Source organism: Hydra vulgaris, chromosome 15 (assembly GCF_038396675.1).
Source record: "Hydra vulgaris chromosome 15, alternate assembly HydraT2T_AEP".
Lineage (NCBI taxonomy): Eukaryota > Metazoa > Cnidaria > Hydrozoa > Anthoathecata > Hydridae > Hydra > Hydra vulgaris.
The window spans coordinates 46310059-46331724 of NC_088934.1; the positions used below are offsets into that span (position 1 = coordinate 46310059).

The window sequence follows — 21666 nt, forward strand, 5'->3', positions numbered from 1 at the left end:
CAAAAGTCATATAAAACCCAAATACACCAGAAATTGTATAGGGAAGACTTTGATTGTAGAGGGAAAACTGCTGCAGACATGCTACTGCTCTTGGAGGATCATACTCTAGAAAACTGTTAAATTCACAAGTTAGAGTTAGAGTCACAAAAAACCAAACACTGAAAAAGAATACAATCAGAACAGTTCAAAAATTAATGCTTGATGCTGTCTCCTTCAAACTGTGTTGAAGGACTATTTTGACGAATCAACTATTAATTGCCAAAACTACTTATGCTTATACTTATAATTATGCAGAATTTCTTTATTTAGTATTGGTTCAAAAGCGCATTATCAGACAAATCTATTTCCCACAAAATGTAAGTGTAAGTTAAGTAATGGAATGAAAGTTTGTGTTGATTGAAATGAATTTACACAGGTACTGGCAACAAATAAACCATTTTAATTAAAAATTGGTTGATTTTTACACTTTTTAAACTACTAGTATTTTGCACAGCTTAAACTCTCTTAAATGCTCTGATGGGTCTAAGCATTTACCTGACACTTTTTGGGAAGCAATATTAAAACAAATAAATTAAAAAACAGAAAAGAAACAGAATATTTAAATTTCTGCAAACCAAAGCAATCACTATGATTACTTGTACTAAGCTCTATAAAGCTTATATTTAGAAAATATGAGATAGACTTGACTTTTCCAAAGGTGAAGTTATTATATTTGTGTCAAACATCAAATACCTACAAAGCACAGTGGGCCAGAATGCACTTTTACTGGACAAAATTCATAACTAATTTAATATTAGAACTATATTCACTAAAATTAGTATGAGTACTAATATGATGTCTGCGCTTTTTATGAAGGTAATATTTTTTTATTTCGTTGCTATGGATACCTTTATTTTGCTTAGCAACAACCTACTCTTGTTATCTGCAGATATTTTATAAGTGCTATATTCACTAAATTTGGCATGAGTACCAATATGAGATCACACTTCTTACAAAAGTGATAATTTTTTAAATTTAGTTGTTATGGATACTTATATTGCTTAGTTACCGGATACTTTCCTTAGTTACAAAGTGGTAAATTGATATTTGAATATCTTATCGGATTTTTGACCCACCTATATTGAATAACAATTGAGTATTTAGGTAAATAATGTTTTAGGAATAATAAAAGCAAAAAAATAGTGCAAGAAAACGTTATCAATTTTAAATTACATCAAAAAATTATAAAACAATAATATCGTTTGAAGATTGTTTAAGTAATTGTAAAACATCTGAAGGAAATGCTTTATGATTTGTTTGGTGTGATGTTGATTTACGCAATGATGAAATAACAGGATCACTGGAAACTAGGAGTCTATTGATAAGATCAGCATTTGTTGCTTTTCTGGATGTTTTTCGGCTGAAATTTTCGCGATAAGATTCAAAGTCTTTATTTCTAGCCTCTTGAGCTTCCTCTGACATAAGTCCGATGGGTAATGTAAGGCTTTTAATTATGTCATGTCCATGTATCAATACTTTGTGAACTGATTGAGCCATGTAATACCATGGATAAAGGGACACATATAGTCTAAAAGTGTCAAAACAATAATCCTTGAACTTTAAGCAGTCTATTTCATATCCTGAAGAGAGCGTTACCAAGATAATGTAAAATCTGAATATAAGGTTTTGGTCAATACCCAGAATTTCAGCTGTTTGTTCATATGCTGCAAAAGCATGCCTTGAGGTACTGCCATCATTACTTGTTCCAGAACCACCACTTTTAGGGAAATCAACAGCAAGTCCCATTTTGTTCATAAAATCAGTCTGAATCTTTTGTTTAGCTACAGATGCCTTTTCTTTGTGTTCTTTAGATCTTGCTTGCCACTTTCTTGTTTTTTTTTTATATGCAATGTGCAATAACGTCTCAAAAAATCGAATCCATGCATGAAGACTGGAAAGACCATATTTGAACTCTCTGTTAGTATAATCTATATTAAGGATATCAAGACTATTCATATTTTTTGGAGAGACACCACACACTGAACAGCATTGGTATGAGTTATTTTTTTCAGATAATATTGTTTGAACCTTCCCATCAATCATTGTAAGTTCAATAATACAATTCACTTCAATAGAAGATCCGCAAACCTCTAATAAAATCATACCCAAGCTTTCTATCTCACTTTTAATGTACTGATCTTCTTCAATCACAGATTCCTTGGATTCCATTTTGTATGCAAATCTTATGGGTCTACAATAGGCTGTGGAGGACGACTTTTGATTTCTCCAAATAGGCACCTTTTCGTTGCTGTTGTTAAATCCAGTCAAATCCAATGGGACAAGACAAGTAATAAATAATGATTCTTCACGCTTTAAATCTGTTAATGTCGGGTTCTGATAAAACTTGTTTATAAATGCTTTGGCCAGTAGCACCATCAAAACCAGCCTTACACGTTAGTGTCATTGTTTTTATTGCTTTGTCATTCAATATCAAGTGCCTTAGCACAGGTTCCTGAACTGCACAGATTCTTTGCAAAGTATGAGTCATTAAATCTTTTAAAAGAACTGAAGCTGAATAGTCCTCCACTGTTATGTTTGCAGGATAACATTTCAATTTTGCATCTCTGACATCATTGTAAGCGGGGTAGATGTTATATTCTTTCTCCAAGGCTCCGCTTCTAATCAATTGATAGGAAGCTTTTGTCAGACTTGCATCAATTATTAAAGCCAGTGTTTCGTCTGCTGAATATTTAGTTGCTTTATCTGTATTTGATATATTTAAAACATTCTTGGCAGCAATAACAACAGATTCATCTCTAAATTTTTTATTAGCAGCAAAAAATAATTCATTGGATGAATGAGATTCAATTAAACAAGATACACGCCGTTTTTTAGTTTTATTAGAACTATTATCAAATGCAACTGGTTTTCGACCACGTCTACTTGCAGTTGGTTCATTGTCTTTTTTCTGACAATTAAAATATTCATTAAGCCAGTTCACAAACTTCTTTTCAAAATTTTTCACAGTATAGTTTGCAGATTTCCACTTTTTTTTATACAAGTAAACAAATCGATGAACAGCATGTCTAAAATCAACGTCTTTAAAATCAGCAAATTTTGGCTGAATAAATTTTAATATATCTTCAGTAATATTTTGTTTTGAAATACTAAGATTGTTTTTTTGGAGAAAATTATGAATGTCTAAGTTTAACAAAACCATATCTAAATAATTATTGTAATAAGTATTTTGTATTTAAAAGTAAAATGTTATAATATATATGCCGCCTGGACTACTAATACTTGTTAGTAATTATGTTACTACAAGTGTTAGTAATTAAAATTAAAAGTAATTAAATTACTGTCAGTGTTAGTAATTAAATTACTAACAACTACCGAAAATATGTTGTTGCTATGTTATGCAAAGTAAGGTATCCATAGTAACCAAAAAAAGTTAACCTCATAAGAATTCTGAATCTCATTTTAATACATACCCCCAATATTGTGTATTTAGCGCAAGTAAAATACTGTTAAAACAACGTTAATGTAAAAAGGAGTTGTTGCTATGCAAAATTTAGTACCATAGCAACCAAGTTAAAACATACATAAAATCTGAACGGGGATTTAAGAGGACGAGTAATCAATTAAAACTCGATTGAAGCATCATATAGCTCAAATAAATATAAGACAACACATGCCAAATTGTGGTAATTATTAGTTATTGTGCAGCAAAAAATAAGTTTCTTAAGAAATTTTTTTTTTTAATCTGTGATTTTCAAAGTATAACTGAGATAACATGCTATGACAAATTTATTTCACACATTGGTTTTTCTTATCTCTAAATACTCTAGAATAACATGTACTAATTTTTTGTTTCAAAAACGTAGATGTAATTGAAATATAACACAACGTTGATGTCACCGTTAATTACTTATTTATAATTTTTATTTTTTTTTATTTTATCTCAATATTCAAATGCTTAGAGTCCTGGTAACTAAGGGATTTAATATAAATAAACTATCAATAGATTTCTCCTAATATATGTAGATACTAAAATTAAATAGGTTTTCAAGATTAGACAACTAAAATTTTTCCCATTTTGTCCACCTTCTGGCCCACTGTGCAAAGGCAATATATATAAACCTGTTAGATCGGAGCTAGTAAATGATGAAAATGGTGTTGATATTTACTTATTTCAAAGGATGAAATTCATATAAAGTTTCTCCTAATTATTTATGCTTTCTACACAAATTATTAGAGCTGATGTTTGCATTTTCTTGACAAAAGTTATTCAATTGATAAAAGGAAAAAAAAAAGGTATTTCCTAAATATTATGATTATGCTGTATGTCAACAAGTTTTCCTGATGTTTATTTTCTCAACAAAAGAAAAAAAAACATGTACAAAGTAAATCAATTGTTCAAGCACAATTTAAAAATAACAAACTTACTTACTTTTGTTGTGAATTGAATCAGAAATTGTAAAAAAAAATTCCACAAAATTGTTGCAGAATTTGCAAAACAAAAATTCAAAACTTTTTGCAATGTATGAAGAAAATACAAATTATATTACCATTAATATTATTGTAAATTACTAAAGTGTTCTTTCTGAAGTTATGACCCAGAAATTTTTTTTTTCTATGATATTGATGGAATGACTAGTGAGAAGATGAAAGTTACTTGTTATATACTGACATAATAAGGCCTTATTAAGCTTATTTAGGATAAACTGTAAAAAAGCATTACCTAAATGCATTAGTAATATTATCAATAGAATATATCCAATGGGGTGTTAAATTTTACAGGGTATCAAAATCAACAACTAAGAAATAAAAAATTGTAAAAAGTTCAACTGGTTACACTTAAAGTTTAATGATGGAAATTTTTTTTTGTCAAAACAGTTTACTTTTAATGACTCATACTTTAATGTTAGATTCTATTTAAACAGCATACTTTAATGTTAGATTCTATGTAAACAACATACTTTAATGTTAGATTCTAAGTAAACAACATACTTTAATGTTAGATTCTATGTAAACAACATACTTTTATGCTAGATTCTATATAAACAACATACTTTAATGTTAGATTCTATGTAAACAACATACTTTATTGTTAGATTCTATGCAAAAGCATTTTAATGCTCCACTAGAGCAGCCTCTTTTTGATATTAGATTCTCTGTATAACTAACAAACCAAAGTAGTTGAACCAGTTAGAACTGCAAAATCAAAGTTTTATTCAAAAACTTTGATTTTGTTTTAAATTTACTTTCATTTTTCATTAATTTTTCCATTTTTGTTAATTTAACGCATCCTCACTGTGTCTCTATTGTAGTAGAATGTAAAAAAATAAAATTAACATCTTAATGACATTAAAAGTATACCTGACTTGAAAGCTTATATCTGGATCTTCTATCAGTGGACGTACTACCTAAACAGAATATGTTCCTAAAATAACCATTAAAAAACTTTAGTGAAGATTGATTTAATGAATTTCACTAAAAAAATATCTAAAAGTTTCTATATCTTTTATCAATTATGATTTTCTATTATACTACTTTCATATACCTTTATAGAGTATGAAGCGCTACACTCCGGAATAGTTTCGACTATTTTTAAAAATAGAAAGAAAACAAATATTTCACCAATTTACTTTATTTTCTTTAATGGAAGATGTTTTGGCAACATTTTATTCAATATGGGCCTCTTATGCCTCAATCACAGAATCAACACTGGCCCAGAAGCTGTTGCAGGTGTTCAAGATAAAGTTGGTATGCATTTAACCCCAGCACTTCTTGAAAGAGACCCTAAAATCTTCAACATTATTATAGGCTTTTACGCAGGCCTTTGACTCAACATATGCCCATATAAAGTAGTCAAGTGGATTCAGGTCTTGTGAACTAGAGACCCAGATATCCTTGGGCTAGAAATCTAGAATGTTTGATTCCAGCCACTTCAATGTCTTTCTGGAGGTGCCACACGGTGCCCCAACCTGCTAGAACACCAGATTGGTCTCTAGAGAGTATGTGGACTCAATCTAGGGCTTGACATGTGTGTTCAGGATGTCTATGTAGATGTCAGAATGCAACCTACTCATACAACTTTTTAAAACTTTTGTCAACCATTTTCTTGCTCTATTCTTCGTTTTTTAGTAACTCCCAACTTAATAGTGGTTGCTTACGGCATTGTTGTGAGTGAATTAGAATAAAATCTGGAACATCATTAAAAAAATCATCCAAACATCATCATACATAATCCTTTTTATTAATTCAAAATCTTAAGTAATCTTAAGCTATTTGCAAATGTTAATACAGTTTAACTAAAAAAGCATTAAAGGATTGGAAGCTGATTACAAATGTTAATACAGTTTAACTAAAAAAGCATTAAAGGATTGGAAGCTAATTGCAAATGTTGATACAGTTTAACTAAAAAAATTATTATAAGATAATGATAATAAAAGTCTCAATTGTTTTTTGTTTTTTGTTTATGTATTAAAGATTACATATGCAACCATAAAAACTTTACAATTTAAATACCATTAGCATATTACTATTTGGTTTTTTATAGAAAATACAACAAGATTTTCAATAGAAAATATCAAAAGATTTTCAATAAAAAAATACCAAAAGATTTACTTAACGATGAGTTTATCAAACATAATGTTTATCAATCCTATTGCTAAAATGTATTAAAAAACCTTTGAAACTTAGATAAGAAGTTTAAAATTTCTTAAAGAAACATTTGATAATATAATGATGAGAAACATGTTATTAAAATGATAAGAAAAATAGATGAGAAACCTAAAAAAATTTTATGAGAATCTGTCAAAAAAATGATTGTATTGAGATGGGCAAATGAACAGGCAAATGGAGTCAAAGCTCCTCAAGTAGATAAAAGATAAAGAGAAGATAAGATAAGAAAAAAAAAAAAAAAATTAGAGAAGGAAAAGATTTTAGATTTTTTATTCTAGAAAATATTTTAGAAATAATAACATACATAATAATAATGGTTAAAAAAAAAAATTTATTCTAATTATATAAATCATTTGAATAAAGCTATAGAAAAAGAAACAAGAAAAAGCTTACTTCTGTGAAGTCTAATGTATTTAAATCTCCTCCCATTTCTAATATAAAAAGTGAAACATTATTAAAACAATATTAAATTATTTCAAAAGACCCAATATTTCTTTTACTCTATTATATTATATTTCTTAAACTCTATCATATCTAAAGCTTATTTTGTTGCTTCTAAAAGTATGATATAAACTCAGATAATACCTCAGAGGAGAACTTTTTAATCCCTTACACTCCCTTAACCACACCTATGGGTTATTCCATAGAAAGTGGGACAGACTTCCTTTAATCTCCAATTTTCTTCAAAAATTGTAAATTACAGGTAGTCTGTCCCACTTTTTCAAAAATTTTCAAAATGTTCAACTACACCACATGGATTTCCTTGTAAAATTTCAGCACTATTATTAAATTATATCTAAAGGTCATTTTATTTTTGTCAATATTATTTTTCATTTATTGTGTTTCAATTTTTAAGCTAAACACTAAAAAATTTTTAGCTTAAAAATTGAGACATTTGTTCTGAGATGTGGGTTTGAAATGAGAGGTGGATTTGAATCTAGAGGTGGGTTCAAATTGGGATCTGGGTTTTAATTAAGACGTGAATTTGAATTGAAACAATTAAAACTAGAAAAATTACCAAAAAAGGTACCAAAAAAGGTACCAAAAAAGGTACCAAAAAAGGGTATTAAAAAAACCTCTAGATACAATGGATTACAACAAAAATACAACTATGGTAACTATAGTTTTCTTGAAACGAAAAAAACTTAAACTTAAATTTTTTTATAAGAAAAAAAACAGTAAGTAGTAAAAAAAAATTGTAAAAAAATTTAAGCAAAATTTGTTGTTATCAACTTTGACATAAAGTCAACTAATTGAAAGTCAAAACTTGTCAACTTTGAAAAATCGAATAGTTGATTTAATTCAATTATGGACTTCCTACTAATAGACTAAAAATCATTAAAACTAAACTAAAAAAATTATAACTACAACCTGGTTTTTTGTTTACTCAATTTTTACTGGTATTTAAAGTTTTATCTAACTCAAAGTTAGCATCATTTATACCTAACTAAACTTTCGATTATGCATTTCATTAATTTTTATTTTATTTTGTTTACTCGACGCTTATGATTTTCATTAATACTTTTATATAGACCCGCACCAAGCTAGCTCGGGACCCTGGAGCAAATCTAAATCGTGAAGCTCCAAAACCTATATGTCATCTATACAACCACATTGTAAATATGATTGTAATGACTTTTTGATATACAGCAAGTATTTACAACAGCCTCTAAATCATTGGGATCTGGGAATAGATCATCCCAATGTCAGAGCAGCCCTTCTCTCATATTGTTTTGCTCCATTATTATTTAAATGATACTATATCAAAAAATAGAAAGCAAATAAAAATTATTTTATTGTTTTAATCACTATTTATTAAAAAAAAAAATTATTCCCATACTTTGACTAAATCGACTTTTAGTCGACTAGGTTAACTTCAAAAATGTATTAGTAGATTTTGAAAAAGTCTACTAACTTTAGAAAATATATTAGTCAATTTGGCTGACAGTCGAATTATTTAAAAGTCATAACTTCACTAAAAATTTATTTTGTCTAATACTGTCAAATATTTGCAAAGAATCTCATCAGAAAAAATAAACTTTATTTTGAACATAATTTTTCAGAAGTAATATTGAAAAATGAACAATCAATGAAAAAACATTGAAAATCATGAAATCACAATCTTATCTTTTTTTCTATTTCTTCTTAAACATCACTTCCTATAAGGCTGTAAGCAACATACTATTAGAAGCTACTGGAAGAGAAAAGATAAGGTTTTTAAAGCAAGATAACTATTAACAGACATATAAGAAAATTATATGATTCAGGAAAATTTGATGAAGAAAGCAAATTCCAAAAAACTGATGTTCAAGGAAAAAAACTAGTAAGTACAAAATTTTTGGAGCACTTAGGATCAGTCACAGTAAAAGGATGAAACTTAATTGAATAACAAGTAACATGAGAATGAATTTTAGTAGATGGCACATAAAACGCTAGCTCTTTAGAGCAGTGCCCGTTATAATATTTATAGAAAAGAGAAAGAAAAGCGCACTACAATTATGTAACAATGGTTGAAGATTGGCTGCAAAAGCAGGTCAAACTATGTTTAAATGCACTTTTGTGTCATGTCTAAAGAAAGGGCATAATTCATAGATCCACTCCAGATATGGTAACAGTATTCCATACAAGAACGAATTAGGGATTTATAGACAAAGAATAGAATCCAGAGTAAGAAAATGATGAGATAATTTTGCAACCAATTTGATATACGGTTTCCAAGAAAGCTCACAAGTAAGAGTTAATCTTAGAAAACTAAGGGTAGATGACTCAGTACAATACTGTTTATAAATATACGAAGATCTAGATTATTGCAACAACGATTAACTGAAAAAATTGAGTTTTATCAGACTTAAATTTCACCAGCCACTGAAAGCCCCATGCTGTAGCAGAAGTGAGATTGTTTTCAAGCTCAAATGCCCCTTCCAAGCAATCAGATAATGTTGGCTTCTTATTAAGACAAGAATAAATGGTAGAATTATTAGCGCACAATGCCACCTTAAGTGTGAGAATTTCTAGGAGATTGTTAATGTACATTAAAAAAGTATAGGGCCAAGGATAGGACCTTGAGGGACCCCTGAAGTAACAGAAAATGAAGAAGAGTGCTGTCCATTGAGGACAACTTGAATACTAGGATTGGTAAGGAAAGATTCAGTAATCTTAATGATGTTACCTGATACACCGTGAGAAGAGAAGACCAGCATACCAAACTTTATTATCTTATAAGGAAAAAGATGTCCTTAAGAAATTGGAGCTCAAAAATTACAAAATAGAATAATCTAAATGTGGTAAAATTTCTGTCATCTGTAAAATATTATTCAAAATATCATTCTGTAAAATATCATTGAAAATATCATTCATTGATTGATTAAGATTAAGAAGTAGGATAAGATTATTGAAAAGACTAAAATGATATTTTAGTAAAACAAAAGACAAAAGAATTTCTGTGAAAAAAATGTAGTTATATACAAGTTTGTTTTATTTTTAAGTAATATCATAAATGTTTAATCCATCATAGGTAATTTGAAGTATGGCTGGGTTGGCTGGATATGGTTCCGGGATAAGTTTTTAATGCTGGTTTCTAATGATATGATAATGATGCGGTAGTGGTGTAGTGGTAAGAGCGCTGGCTTTGTAAGCAAGAGGTTCGGAGTTCAACTCCCACCACGTCCCTGGAAGTACCACGCTCAACTTAGTTTCTCCGCGCAGCGGCCTTGCTCGGCAAGGTTCGTGTTTCGGAGTTTAAGAGTTTGAGAGAGGGTTGCACCACGAATAACAACTAAAAAAATAAATAAATAAAAACACAAAAAAAAAATGAGTAGCCTCCTCGACTGTAGTGGCCCCCCTCGGGCCTTGGGGAGGTGAATAATCTAAAAAAAAATAAAAAATAAAAAAAAATCTATGATACATTAAACTTTGTATAGTTTTATTGTTTTTATAACTCATATATATTTCTATATCTTATCGGTTTGGTTTACTTATCCAATAAGTACATATTTTAGCGACTTGTTGTATTTTTAATAGAGTTTTTTCTAACAGCATTTATCACATTAGTAGTGAAGTTGAGTATTTTGTGGTTTTCTATTAGAATATAATAATTTTATATTATTGTTTATATTTTAATCTGTTGTTTTTTGTAATTTTTGTTAAAAATTTTATTTATATTTGTTCTGTGTTTATATCTTATTTTATATATATATATATATACATATATATATATATATATATATATATATATATATATATATATATATATACACATATACATATATATATATATATATATATATATATATATATATATATATATATATATATATATATATATATATATATATATATTTTAACATCTTCGCTTCCAACAAGACTGCAAGCAACCACTATTAGAGTTGGAAATTACTGGAAGAGAAAAGATGAAGATTGAACTGATGTTCGAGGAAAACCTTGAACTGATGTTTGAGGAAAAAAACTAGAGGAAAAAGAATTTTTGGAGCATTTATGAACAGTCACAGAAAAAGGATGAGACTTAATTAATTGAGGAGTAACACGAGAATGAATTTTAGTTGATGGCACAAGAAAGGCTAGCTCTTTAGAGCAGTGCCTGTTATAGTATTTGTAGAAAAGAGAAAGAGAAGCAACATTATGACAATGAGATAATGGTTGGAGGTTGTCTGGAAGAGCAGGTCCAACTATGTTTACAATGTGTTTTTGCACCTTGTCTAAAAGAGAAAGGACATCATTAGAAGATCCGCCCCGAATATGGCAACAGTATTCTATATAAGACCGGATTTTAGATATATAGAGATAGAGAATAGAATCTGGAGTAACAAAGCGTTGAGCTCGATAAAGAGATGCAACCTTAGAAGATGCTAGTTTTGCAACAGATTTGATATACCGATATATATACATATATATATATATATATTTATATATATATATATATATATATATATATAATATATATATATATATATATATATATATATAAATATATATGTATATATATGTATATATATATAATTATATATATATATATATATATATATATATATATATATATATATATATATATATATATATATATATATATATATGTATATATATGTATATATATATATATATATATAATTATATATATATATATATATATATATATATATATATATATATATATATATATATATATATATATATGTATATATGTGTGTGTGTATATATATATAATTTTACTTTTTAAATTTCTAAAATAGTATTTGGTAATGATTTCACATCTCTCACTATCCATATTATTTCTTCAAAAATATCAGTGCTTAAAAAATTGGGTGAAGTTAGGGTTTTGGCTATTTGTAGTGAAGTCCTTTTTTACTGCAGTATGGAGTAGGCATAAATTGTGGGGTAAAGCATAAAAGGCGATGATGTTTATCTGATGGGATAAACATGGTATTGATGCTGAGCCTCTTCAAAACACCAGTAATAATAAACGCGAAGAGGTTTATTACCACCACTACATTAGTTATGATTACACAAAAGCAATAATTTTTTTCTTTATCTTATACCTCCTTTCATTTTATATTTATTCATTTTAAATATTGATATATCATTTGTATTTAATGAAGATTTGTGTTTACATATATGTCCTGTTTTGTTTTAGGTATACTTTAATGATAAAATTGCTGATGACTTCAATTTGTGTATAAGCTTTTTCTTCTTTAAATAAATCTGTGTTTATTCTGAACATCTGTTCATTTTTCTTTGTTTTTATTATTTATCCTCGTTTATATAAGAAGTTTCTTAAATAGAAATGTTTCATATTTCTTTGTGGGCTTTCATTGCTCAGTTTAGTTCAAACACCGCAGATTACCTGCATCAAATATTAAAAATATATATATATATACGTTTTTTTTTTAAGAAATAAAATTTATAGCAATAAAGTTATTCAAAAATTTATCAACATTTTAAGCGTAGTAATTCATTTTAAATATTAATATAATTATCTAAATAATATGTAAAAGAAAAAGATGCTATTGCAAATAATATCAGAAAAAAAAAAATTAAAAGCCAGTATCTGTAAATGTCATTTTTCTGTTTTTTCTTCCAATAAATTTGAAGAATATTGTACTTTTTTTACACCAGATTAAGCTTATCATCTCACTTCTTACTAATAAAGGCTGATTGTAATTCCATTTATGAATTCTTTGTTATGGTTCCTGGCTGATATTTGTTGTCTCACTCTGAAAATTGCACTTCCTACAAAATCTTCTAGATTTAGACAAGCATAGAAGCTTTTATTCTTAGTAAGTCTGACAACTTACTCAATAACTCTCTTACCAACTACTTATGAGGCAAGCACTCTACCAATACACTACTATTGCGCTGAAAAAAATATTAAACACTGTCAATAAGTGTTTAATATTTTTTAAACAATTATTCTTGAATCTTATCTAAACAATTAATCTTAATCTCTCTTCAGTGACTACTTGGGGTATGCAGTAGCTAGTGAATTTTAACCGATAAAGCCCAATTGTTTATAGGTAATAATCGCAGTATTGTTGATACTTCATTGATAAATTGCAAAAACTCTACTAAGTCATCTACTTTACATCTTTTTGGAATATCATTCACTACTGATTTCTTAGGGAAACTATATAAACAATTCATTGCAAAAAGAGAATTTGATAAGGTTGCCAATCTTGAATAAAATTTTCTTTTGTAACAGCTTTGGGGCAGTACCAGTGCAAAACATTTTATTTAGTAACAGTGACTGATAAACTTTAACTCAAACAAGACTACTTTACTGCAACTAATTTTGTTAAAATCCCTACTTTGATGAATGAAACACTCTTACACTTTTTATTTTTACACTTTACTTTGAACACTCTTACTTAGTCCACTGCTTTATTAATTTAATACTATATTTATTATCCTTCACTATTGATCACTCATAAAAGTATATATATATATAATCCATTGCAAATGATGCTTCTTGATTGTGTTAACCATTTTCGTACCCTTAGATCCTATTCTTTACTAACCTCTTAATCATCCTTGTATAGAATATTGTTGTCATACTTGAACTGAAAATCCTTTACAGTACTATCTCATTTTATTTTACTGTTGTGTTTTTTTGTATTTTTAAATTAGTTAGACCTGCTCTAGCTACCATGCTTTAGCCTTTGTCCAATTATTGTTATGTTGCATCTCTTTCTCTTTTCTGCAAATATTACCATGGTCACTGCTCAAGCAAGCTATTACTGTTTGTTCGATCAAAACACTATCCCACCTGACTTGCTAGTCATTATATGCAGCATGATTATAATGTTGTTGTTAATTTGATTAATATAGTTTTTTTTCCTAGAACATCAACGTTTTGGAATTCTACCTCATCTTCATGTTTTACTAATTCATACATTTAAAAAGATGCAAAAATATGCTTCAAAGAACTAGCCCCAATTGTCAAGCCTAAGTGAAATAAGAAAAAAATAAGGAAAAGATAATGGATAAAAAAATTAAAAAGGTATATTAAACAGATGTTCAGAACGAAGCAAAGACACTATAGTAAAGTAAAGGCACTATATAAAACTGTAGTAAAGCTATATATATATAAACTATTTTGTCTACATATATAAGTCTTTTGTGTTTTCTTGCTTTTTAATTGTCTTTAGTTTCTAGTAGCCCCTCCCTCCCCCTAACCTAAAAAGTAGTTGTTTGCACTTTTTTGGAAACAAATTTGTATAATAGAGTTATGGTATTTTATTATCCTCAGTTTCCTGTATAAAAAATAAGTGAACGTAACTAAAAAGCGATTGGTTTTATCTAGGTTCACCTATTTTTTATACAGGAAACTGAGAATACAAAAAATATCATAACCCTTACATATATCTATCCTGCGGGCATTTTTTGAGAAGACTAAAAGAAAACTCAAAAAAAATAAAATTACTTATTATAAAAAAGAGTTCTTATGTCTGCTTTTAATTAGTATGTTAAATTTATAAAATACTATAAAAATTAAATCAACTATTGCATCAGACATTGATTACATTACTATAAGTTTGAATTGGCATTAAAGTACATTAGTTTACCAGATTACTGTGCTTAGAATTAATTCATAAGCAATAATTTTTTCTTTGAAAAAATAAGAGAAGACAAAAATATTTCTGAACAGAAAACAGGAGTTCTGTAAAAAAATAAGAAAAGACAATCATAGTTCTGTGAAAAAAAAAAAAAAAAAACATTTATAGAAATAATAAAACATTAAATTAAACTATTGCCACCATAGCAGATGTAATGATTTGTTATTTATATATGTTATATTATATTTTTATATATGATTTGTTAGTATATATAAACTTATATTTATACACTCAACTATTGTTGTTAAATATGAAATGCTGAAATTTAACTAATAAAACTAATGATTTCTAATGACTCCAAGATTTTAATTTTCTTACAAAGGTAAAAAAAGAAATGTAAAAAACAATATTAATAAATAATACAAAATTTCTTACTTAAGAAATCAACAACTTTCATAGTTCGAATTTCCTAAAACACATGAAACTTCTATTATATTAATTTGGTAAATATAATAACTTAAAAAACAGTTCAATCCACAATATTTTACTAAATTTATTAACATTGTTAATAGCACAATGTTTATTAAATTAATTTTAATAAATAAGTTAAATTAATTTTAATAACTACCTTTTTCAGTAAATTTTTCTGTCGTAGAAATGTTCGATTCAGACTGGAAACTACATCTTCCATATACTTTTTCATCTCTTCAATATCGTTTTCCACTAGATAAAAAATTTTTCATAAACAAAAACAAAACTAATCACTTTATAAATAAGTTTCTTAATAAAATACTTTTTTACAGCAAGGATAAAATTGATGTACTAAATTTGACAGACTTTAATAAAAACTTGACAGATAAAAAAATGGTTAAAATCATAACAAAAGAATGTTTATTTTTACTTTCATTTTCATATTTTATTTTTAATTTTTCCAAAGTTGATTGCTGTGATTGCAACCCTGGTGGGTTGAAAAAAAGTTAAAAAAAAATTATTAATTATAAAAATATATAAAATTAAAAAAAACTATTTAAATTATAGTTTCAAATAGCTAGATAGGACCAAAGGTATATATTAACAAAATAATATGTAAACATTAGAGAATAGTTAAAAATGATTAGATCATCTTTCATTTTATTTAAAAATACTAAAACTTAAAATACTAATAGGATATTCAATCATCATCTTAAAACTCATTTTATGCAACCAAATACTTTAATTGTATTTCTCCATTTGAAAGGTAAATTGAGTTACAAGGTAAATTAGGAGAAGCCGTGTTTCAACTTTAACTCCAAAGTTGGGTTAATCATGTCAAAGTATTCTATTGCGTAAAAGTAAAAGTTCATTCCAGAAATTTGTGTTCTTTTGTGCATTAGCTGTTTAACAATATGTCAAAGCACTTATATTTCCTGAGATTGGGCAAAATTTCAGCTTGTCTCAAAAGTCCGATAGTCTGCTTTTGTAGTTGATTACTCCTCTTTTTGTACACCTTAAGAATTGTGTTGTACTTTTTGTGAAACAATCTCAGTTTTTCAACTGCTTGTAAATGTTTATAAAAGTAACTCTCAACCTTATAACAAAGGATGTGAGATATGTCTAGAAATGACAGGTGCTTTTGGTTCTGTTTCCAGGTCATGACAAAGTTAAATATACTCCTTCATAAGATTGGTATAAGTTGGCAGGGTATTGGTCAGAAGGTTTTAAGGAGTTCCAATTATCCCACATGAAACTGTCTCTTGTAAATGCTGATTTTCTTAAAAATGAAAACATTAACTGTTACATAAAACATTAACTGTTACATAAAACATTAACTGTTACATAACTGTTACATAACTGTTACATCAACTTTCTTAGCAACACTGAGTGGTGTAGGAGATCGTTAATTAGGAAATACTTATTTTATTGTGGTTACAGCCCTCTCTCCACTATTCAACTCTGAAACACAAACCTTGACTAACTAGATTGCTGCACAGAGAAACAAGTTGAGCACAGTACTACCAGAGATGTGGTGGGGGTCGAACTCAGAACTTCTCACTTAAAGAAGTAAGCTCTCTACTACTACACCACTACCACATGTGTGTATATATATATATATATATATATATATATATATATATATATATATATATATATATATATATATATATTTATATATATATATATATATATATATATATATATATATATATATATATATATATATATATATATATATATATATATATATATATTTATATATACATTGTGCTCAAAAATTATTAAGTCACATATCATTGTGCATCTAACCAGGGTTTGGTCAGGGTTAAGGGTTAGGGATAGAGTCAGTGTTAGAGTTTAAAATATATCTAGATTATATACACATAATTATAGTACATAATTATTTGAATACACAAAATTATAGTTCATAATTATTTGAATACACATAATTATAGTACATAATTATTTGAATACACATAATTATAGTTCATAACTATTTGAATGACATTAACTTTTTTTTTAAATGATTTAATTTAACTATTTTTTATGTATTTTTTTTTTTTCATTATTAGATAATTTAAAAAAACATAAAATTTTCTTGATTAAAATGCTTTAAATAAAAATCATTAAATAATAAAAATGCTAAAGTGGGCAAAACTACACAAAAGATGGACCATCAATTACTGCAAACATTGGACCAACGTGTCAAAATTTTTAATCTTTGGTTTCAAGAGAAGATTGTTTGTCTGAAAAGAAAATCGTTGAATGTATGAGAAAACAGTGTGTTTCATTGACTGTGAAACATGATGGATGTAGTGTCAAGGTGTGAAGCTGTTTTGGTTGGAATGCCACAGGTGACATTGTAAAAATAGAGGGAATAAAGACAAAAGTAGTTTACTTGGACACTTTAAAAAAGTCATGCTATACCTTTGGAAAGTTGGGTTAATAAGAAACCATTAATTTTTTTAAAAGAAAATGACTTAAAGCTTAAATCCAAACCATATCCTTCAAAACAATGTACAAGTTGTTTAACTGAGTTGATCAAATATTGAATAGAATGATTTAGCCTCCTAATCACCAGATCTCTTATCGGATTTTAATGTAATGAATTAAAATTTAAAAAAATTAATACCTAATAATGTAAAAGTGAAAATGTGGAAAAAAATTATTAGTGAGTGGCATAAAATTGAGTTATACAAATTGAAAAAAATGTTAAGTAGAATGCCAAGAACATGTATGGTGGTTATTGTCGCTAAGAGTGACTTATAGCAAATTATAAACTAATCTAATAAGACTTTATATTAATTTTTATGTAAACTTAATAAATAGGAAGATAACATAATTCAGGTAGATTTTGTTTTCCGTTTATCTCCCAATAGTAAGTAAAACTTTGATAGCTTATATCAAAAAGTACAACCATTCGAATAATTATGGACAAAAGTGTATATCCGTATATTCAGGTTATATGTACAAAAAGAAGCAACTTTACTAAATTTAAGAGTTAAAAGACCCATATTATTAGATGTGAAAAGTGAAAAACTGACCCTTATGTACTTTTAATAGTTTTTTTACAAAATTTAGGCATTTCCACCACTCTTTCACTTATTTTAAATTTACAGATTAAAAAATTGTTTTTGCTTTACAAGCAAGTACAACTTTTTAATACTGTTACACAGAATATATAACATAACTAACTTTTGGTGCTTTGTTGAACCCTTTAATATATTTGTTTAAATAAAAATTTATAATGTATTAAAAAATGTATCGTTGTATCAAACATTTCAGAGATTATGATGCCATTTAATGTTTTTAAAGCAGTTAAGGAATAAGTCTAATAAATAAACAAATAACTTTGAAAACTTTAACATTTTTTAAAGTTGCTTTGTAATATTTACATTATATACTTTTTCCAATTCAGATTAAACTTCTTTTCAAAAAAAAATTTCAGTTTTCGAAACAGACTTTACAAAAACTTCAAATTAACTTTTGACATTACCTGCATAAATATTATAACATTTTTATGGCTTTCATGGAACTTGTGGTTATAATAATGTAATCAACCCAAAAAAAAAGGTAAAAACTTTTGAATCATTGTCATAGCAACAAATGAACCAGATTCTTATCTCAAGAAGTTTCTTTGTTTAAGACTATAGTGTGACCATAGAATGACTTCAACTTTCAAATTAACTCAAATTTCAAATTAATTTAAAAAAATTAACTGTTTGATTGTTCATAGTCAGGTGGCTGTGAATATATAAACTTCAAATTCTATTACAGATTCAAATCTAGAATTGAGTGAAAATATTTTAGAATAACCTACTGTGATAATAGCTGATCCTTATGAAACTTTATTGTTACATTTATAAAATTCTTGTCATAATATTATTAAAGTTAATTGATGTAATTTATTAGTCAAGTCATAAGCTATTTTTGTATATAATTACGCCCTCCAGAATTTTCGTTTCTGTATAAAAGTTGTAAATAGAATTTAGTAAAAAGAGTCAAAAATAAAAGTAAAACAAAGTTGTTGTATTAACAAGCTATTTCGGCAGTATGGCAGCTATGGTGAAAGTGATTGGAAAATTTGATGGATCTGGAGATGTTGTAGTGTGGCTGAAAAAGATCAAACTAATGGGAGAGTTGCAAAATATGGGTGATCTTTCATTGATCATTCCGTTGTTTCTTGAAGGCAGTGCGTTCGCATTATATGAGCAACTTGGGGAGAGCCAAAAAACCGCCGCTGCGGACATTGAAAAAGCTCTACTAGATGCATTTGCAGTTGATGGTTTTCAAGCTTACGAGCAGTTCAGAGATCAGAGATGGAATGACGGTGAATCTGTTGATGTTTATTTGGCCAGTTTACGTCAACTTATAGGTTTGGCCAACATTGAAAGCAAAGAAATATTGCTAAGAGCGTTCATAACTGGATTGCCGGGTGAAATTTCAAAGCAGCTATGAGCACAAGTGAAAATATTTGGGATCAGGTTACAGGATGCATTAAACCATGCACGAGTACTCATGGCGGAAAAAACAAAAGAAGACTATGTTTCAACAACAATCTCTGGTTCCTATAAACATGTTAAAAAACCATCTGCTACTGATTTTAACTGCTACACGTGTGACAAGCCTGGACATGTTGCTTGAATCTGTTTTTCGAAGGAACAAATTGTTAGCGATGGAATAAAATGCTTTAGATGTGGAGAATCTGGACACATTGCAAGATTTTGTTCGTTGCATCAGGGAAACTCAAATGGGGAATCGCCAGCGCCAGCTGTTTCCCTAAAAAACTAACGGCGCTTCCAATATGCACTGTGCAGGTGAACACCTTTGCAGGAAAAGCACTGGTTGACAGCGGATGTACTTGAACTATTATTTCAAACAACATGGCTCAGAAAGCCGGTGTTCGTATCAGAAGAAATGAACTAAGGTGTTGGCTGTTAATGGAGAATTTGTGAAAACGGAGGGAGAAGCTACAGTAACATTGAAAATTGAAGGAAAAAAACTCAAAACATCAGTAATGATTCTGAAAAGTGTTGTCAACGGTATTGATGCTATTATTGGTATGGATGTCATTAATTGCTATGGACGAATGCATTTGTACAATGGAAAAATTGAATTTGGTTTTGTTTCAATTCATGCAGAGAAACAAGCGTTGGTATAAAGGACAAGGATTTTGATGCTTATTTTGATGGTACAAAGTGAACTGCTAAATATAAATGGAAACAAGGTCAACCACAACTGAGAAATTCTGTCGCGCAGTACAAGGTAAAACCCCAGTTGTTACATCAATTTAATGACAAGATGGACTTATGGGTAAAAAATGGCTGGTTGAAACCATGCAACAAAGAAGAAAAAAGTACAAAAGGGATTGCCCCGTTAATGGCTGTTGAGCAGGAAAATAAAGGAAAGATACGATCTGTTCTGAACTTTCGCGAATTGAATCAGTATGATAATTCAAATAATGCCTCAAGTGACGCATGTGATGAAAAAGTTAGAAAATGGAGAACTGTTGGCGACAAATTTGCAACGCTTGATCTTAGATGCGCATATATGCAAATATAGGCGCATGGGAACATCAGAAGGTAGTCTACAAAGAAGAAAAATACTATCTTATACGTCTTGGTTTTGGGTTAAATTCTGCCCCAAAAATAATGTCTTCACTCTTAGGCAGTGTATTGAATCTCAATGCAGGTATTAGTGAAGCAACTGACCACTACATTGATGACATAATTGTTAATTTGGAAAAGACATCAGATGAAAAGGTTGTAAATCATTTAGCGTGTTATGGATTGGTAACAAAAGAGCCGGTGCAATGTGATACTGCACGTGTTGGGTTTACAAATGTTTAGAAATGAAAAAAAGGAGCTTTGTTGGAAACATGGAAACATCATTCTAAAGTCACAAGATATCAAAACTGAAAAAGTAACACGACGGAAACTTTTTTCAATATGTGGACACTTATTAGATCACTATCCTGTTGGAAGGTGGCTCAGAATTGTCTGCATTTTTATAAAACATCATAGTCAAGGAAATGTTTGGATGATCTAATAAGAGATCAAGCTCAGTCAGGGTTGATCCAAATATTGCGCCGATTAGAATTTTGTGATTCTGTGAAAGGGAAATGGAATGCTAAAGGGATTCAAAATGGAGCAACATTGTGGTGTGATGCTAGCAGCATGGCAATAGGGGTTGCTATAGAATACAATGGCGTAATAATTGAGAATGCAGCCTGGCTTTAAAGTATAAATGATGTTATGCATATTAATATTGCTGAATTAGATGCTGTGGTGCATGGGATATAAAGCTAGTGGATATATACTAGCTGCTAAGTGGGATATAAAGAATTTGTCAGTATTCACTGATTCAGTAACAGTTCATGGATGGCTAAAAAGTATGCTGACTGAAAGTCATAGGATTCGATCAAATGCATTATCAGAAACGCTTATTAAAAGAAGACTTT

General features: G+C 28.4%; 1 protein-coding gene across 1 annotated transcript in view; it reads right to left on the bottom strand.

The window, feature by feature from the left end:
* Positions 1 to 21666, bottom strand: part of LOC100201584 (uncharacterized) — a 49273-nt gene that overhangs the window by 22139 nt on the left and 5468 nt on the right. Inside the window, exons 2-5 of the mRNA XM_065818789.1 lie at positions 15361 to 15455; positions 15168 to 15201; positions 7060 to 7097; positions 5359 to 5405 (exon numbers count right to left, since the gene is read on the bottom strand). Of these exons, the coding sequence (XP_065674861.1) occupies positions 5359 to 5405; positions 7060 to 7097; positions 15168 to 15201; positions 15361 to 15455 (214 nt within the window). The remainder of the gene's footprint in view (positions 1 to 5358; positions 5406 to 7059; positions 7098 to 15167; positions 15202 to 15360; positions 15456 to 21666) is intronic.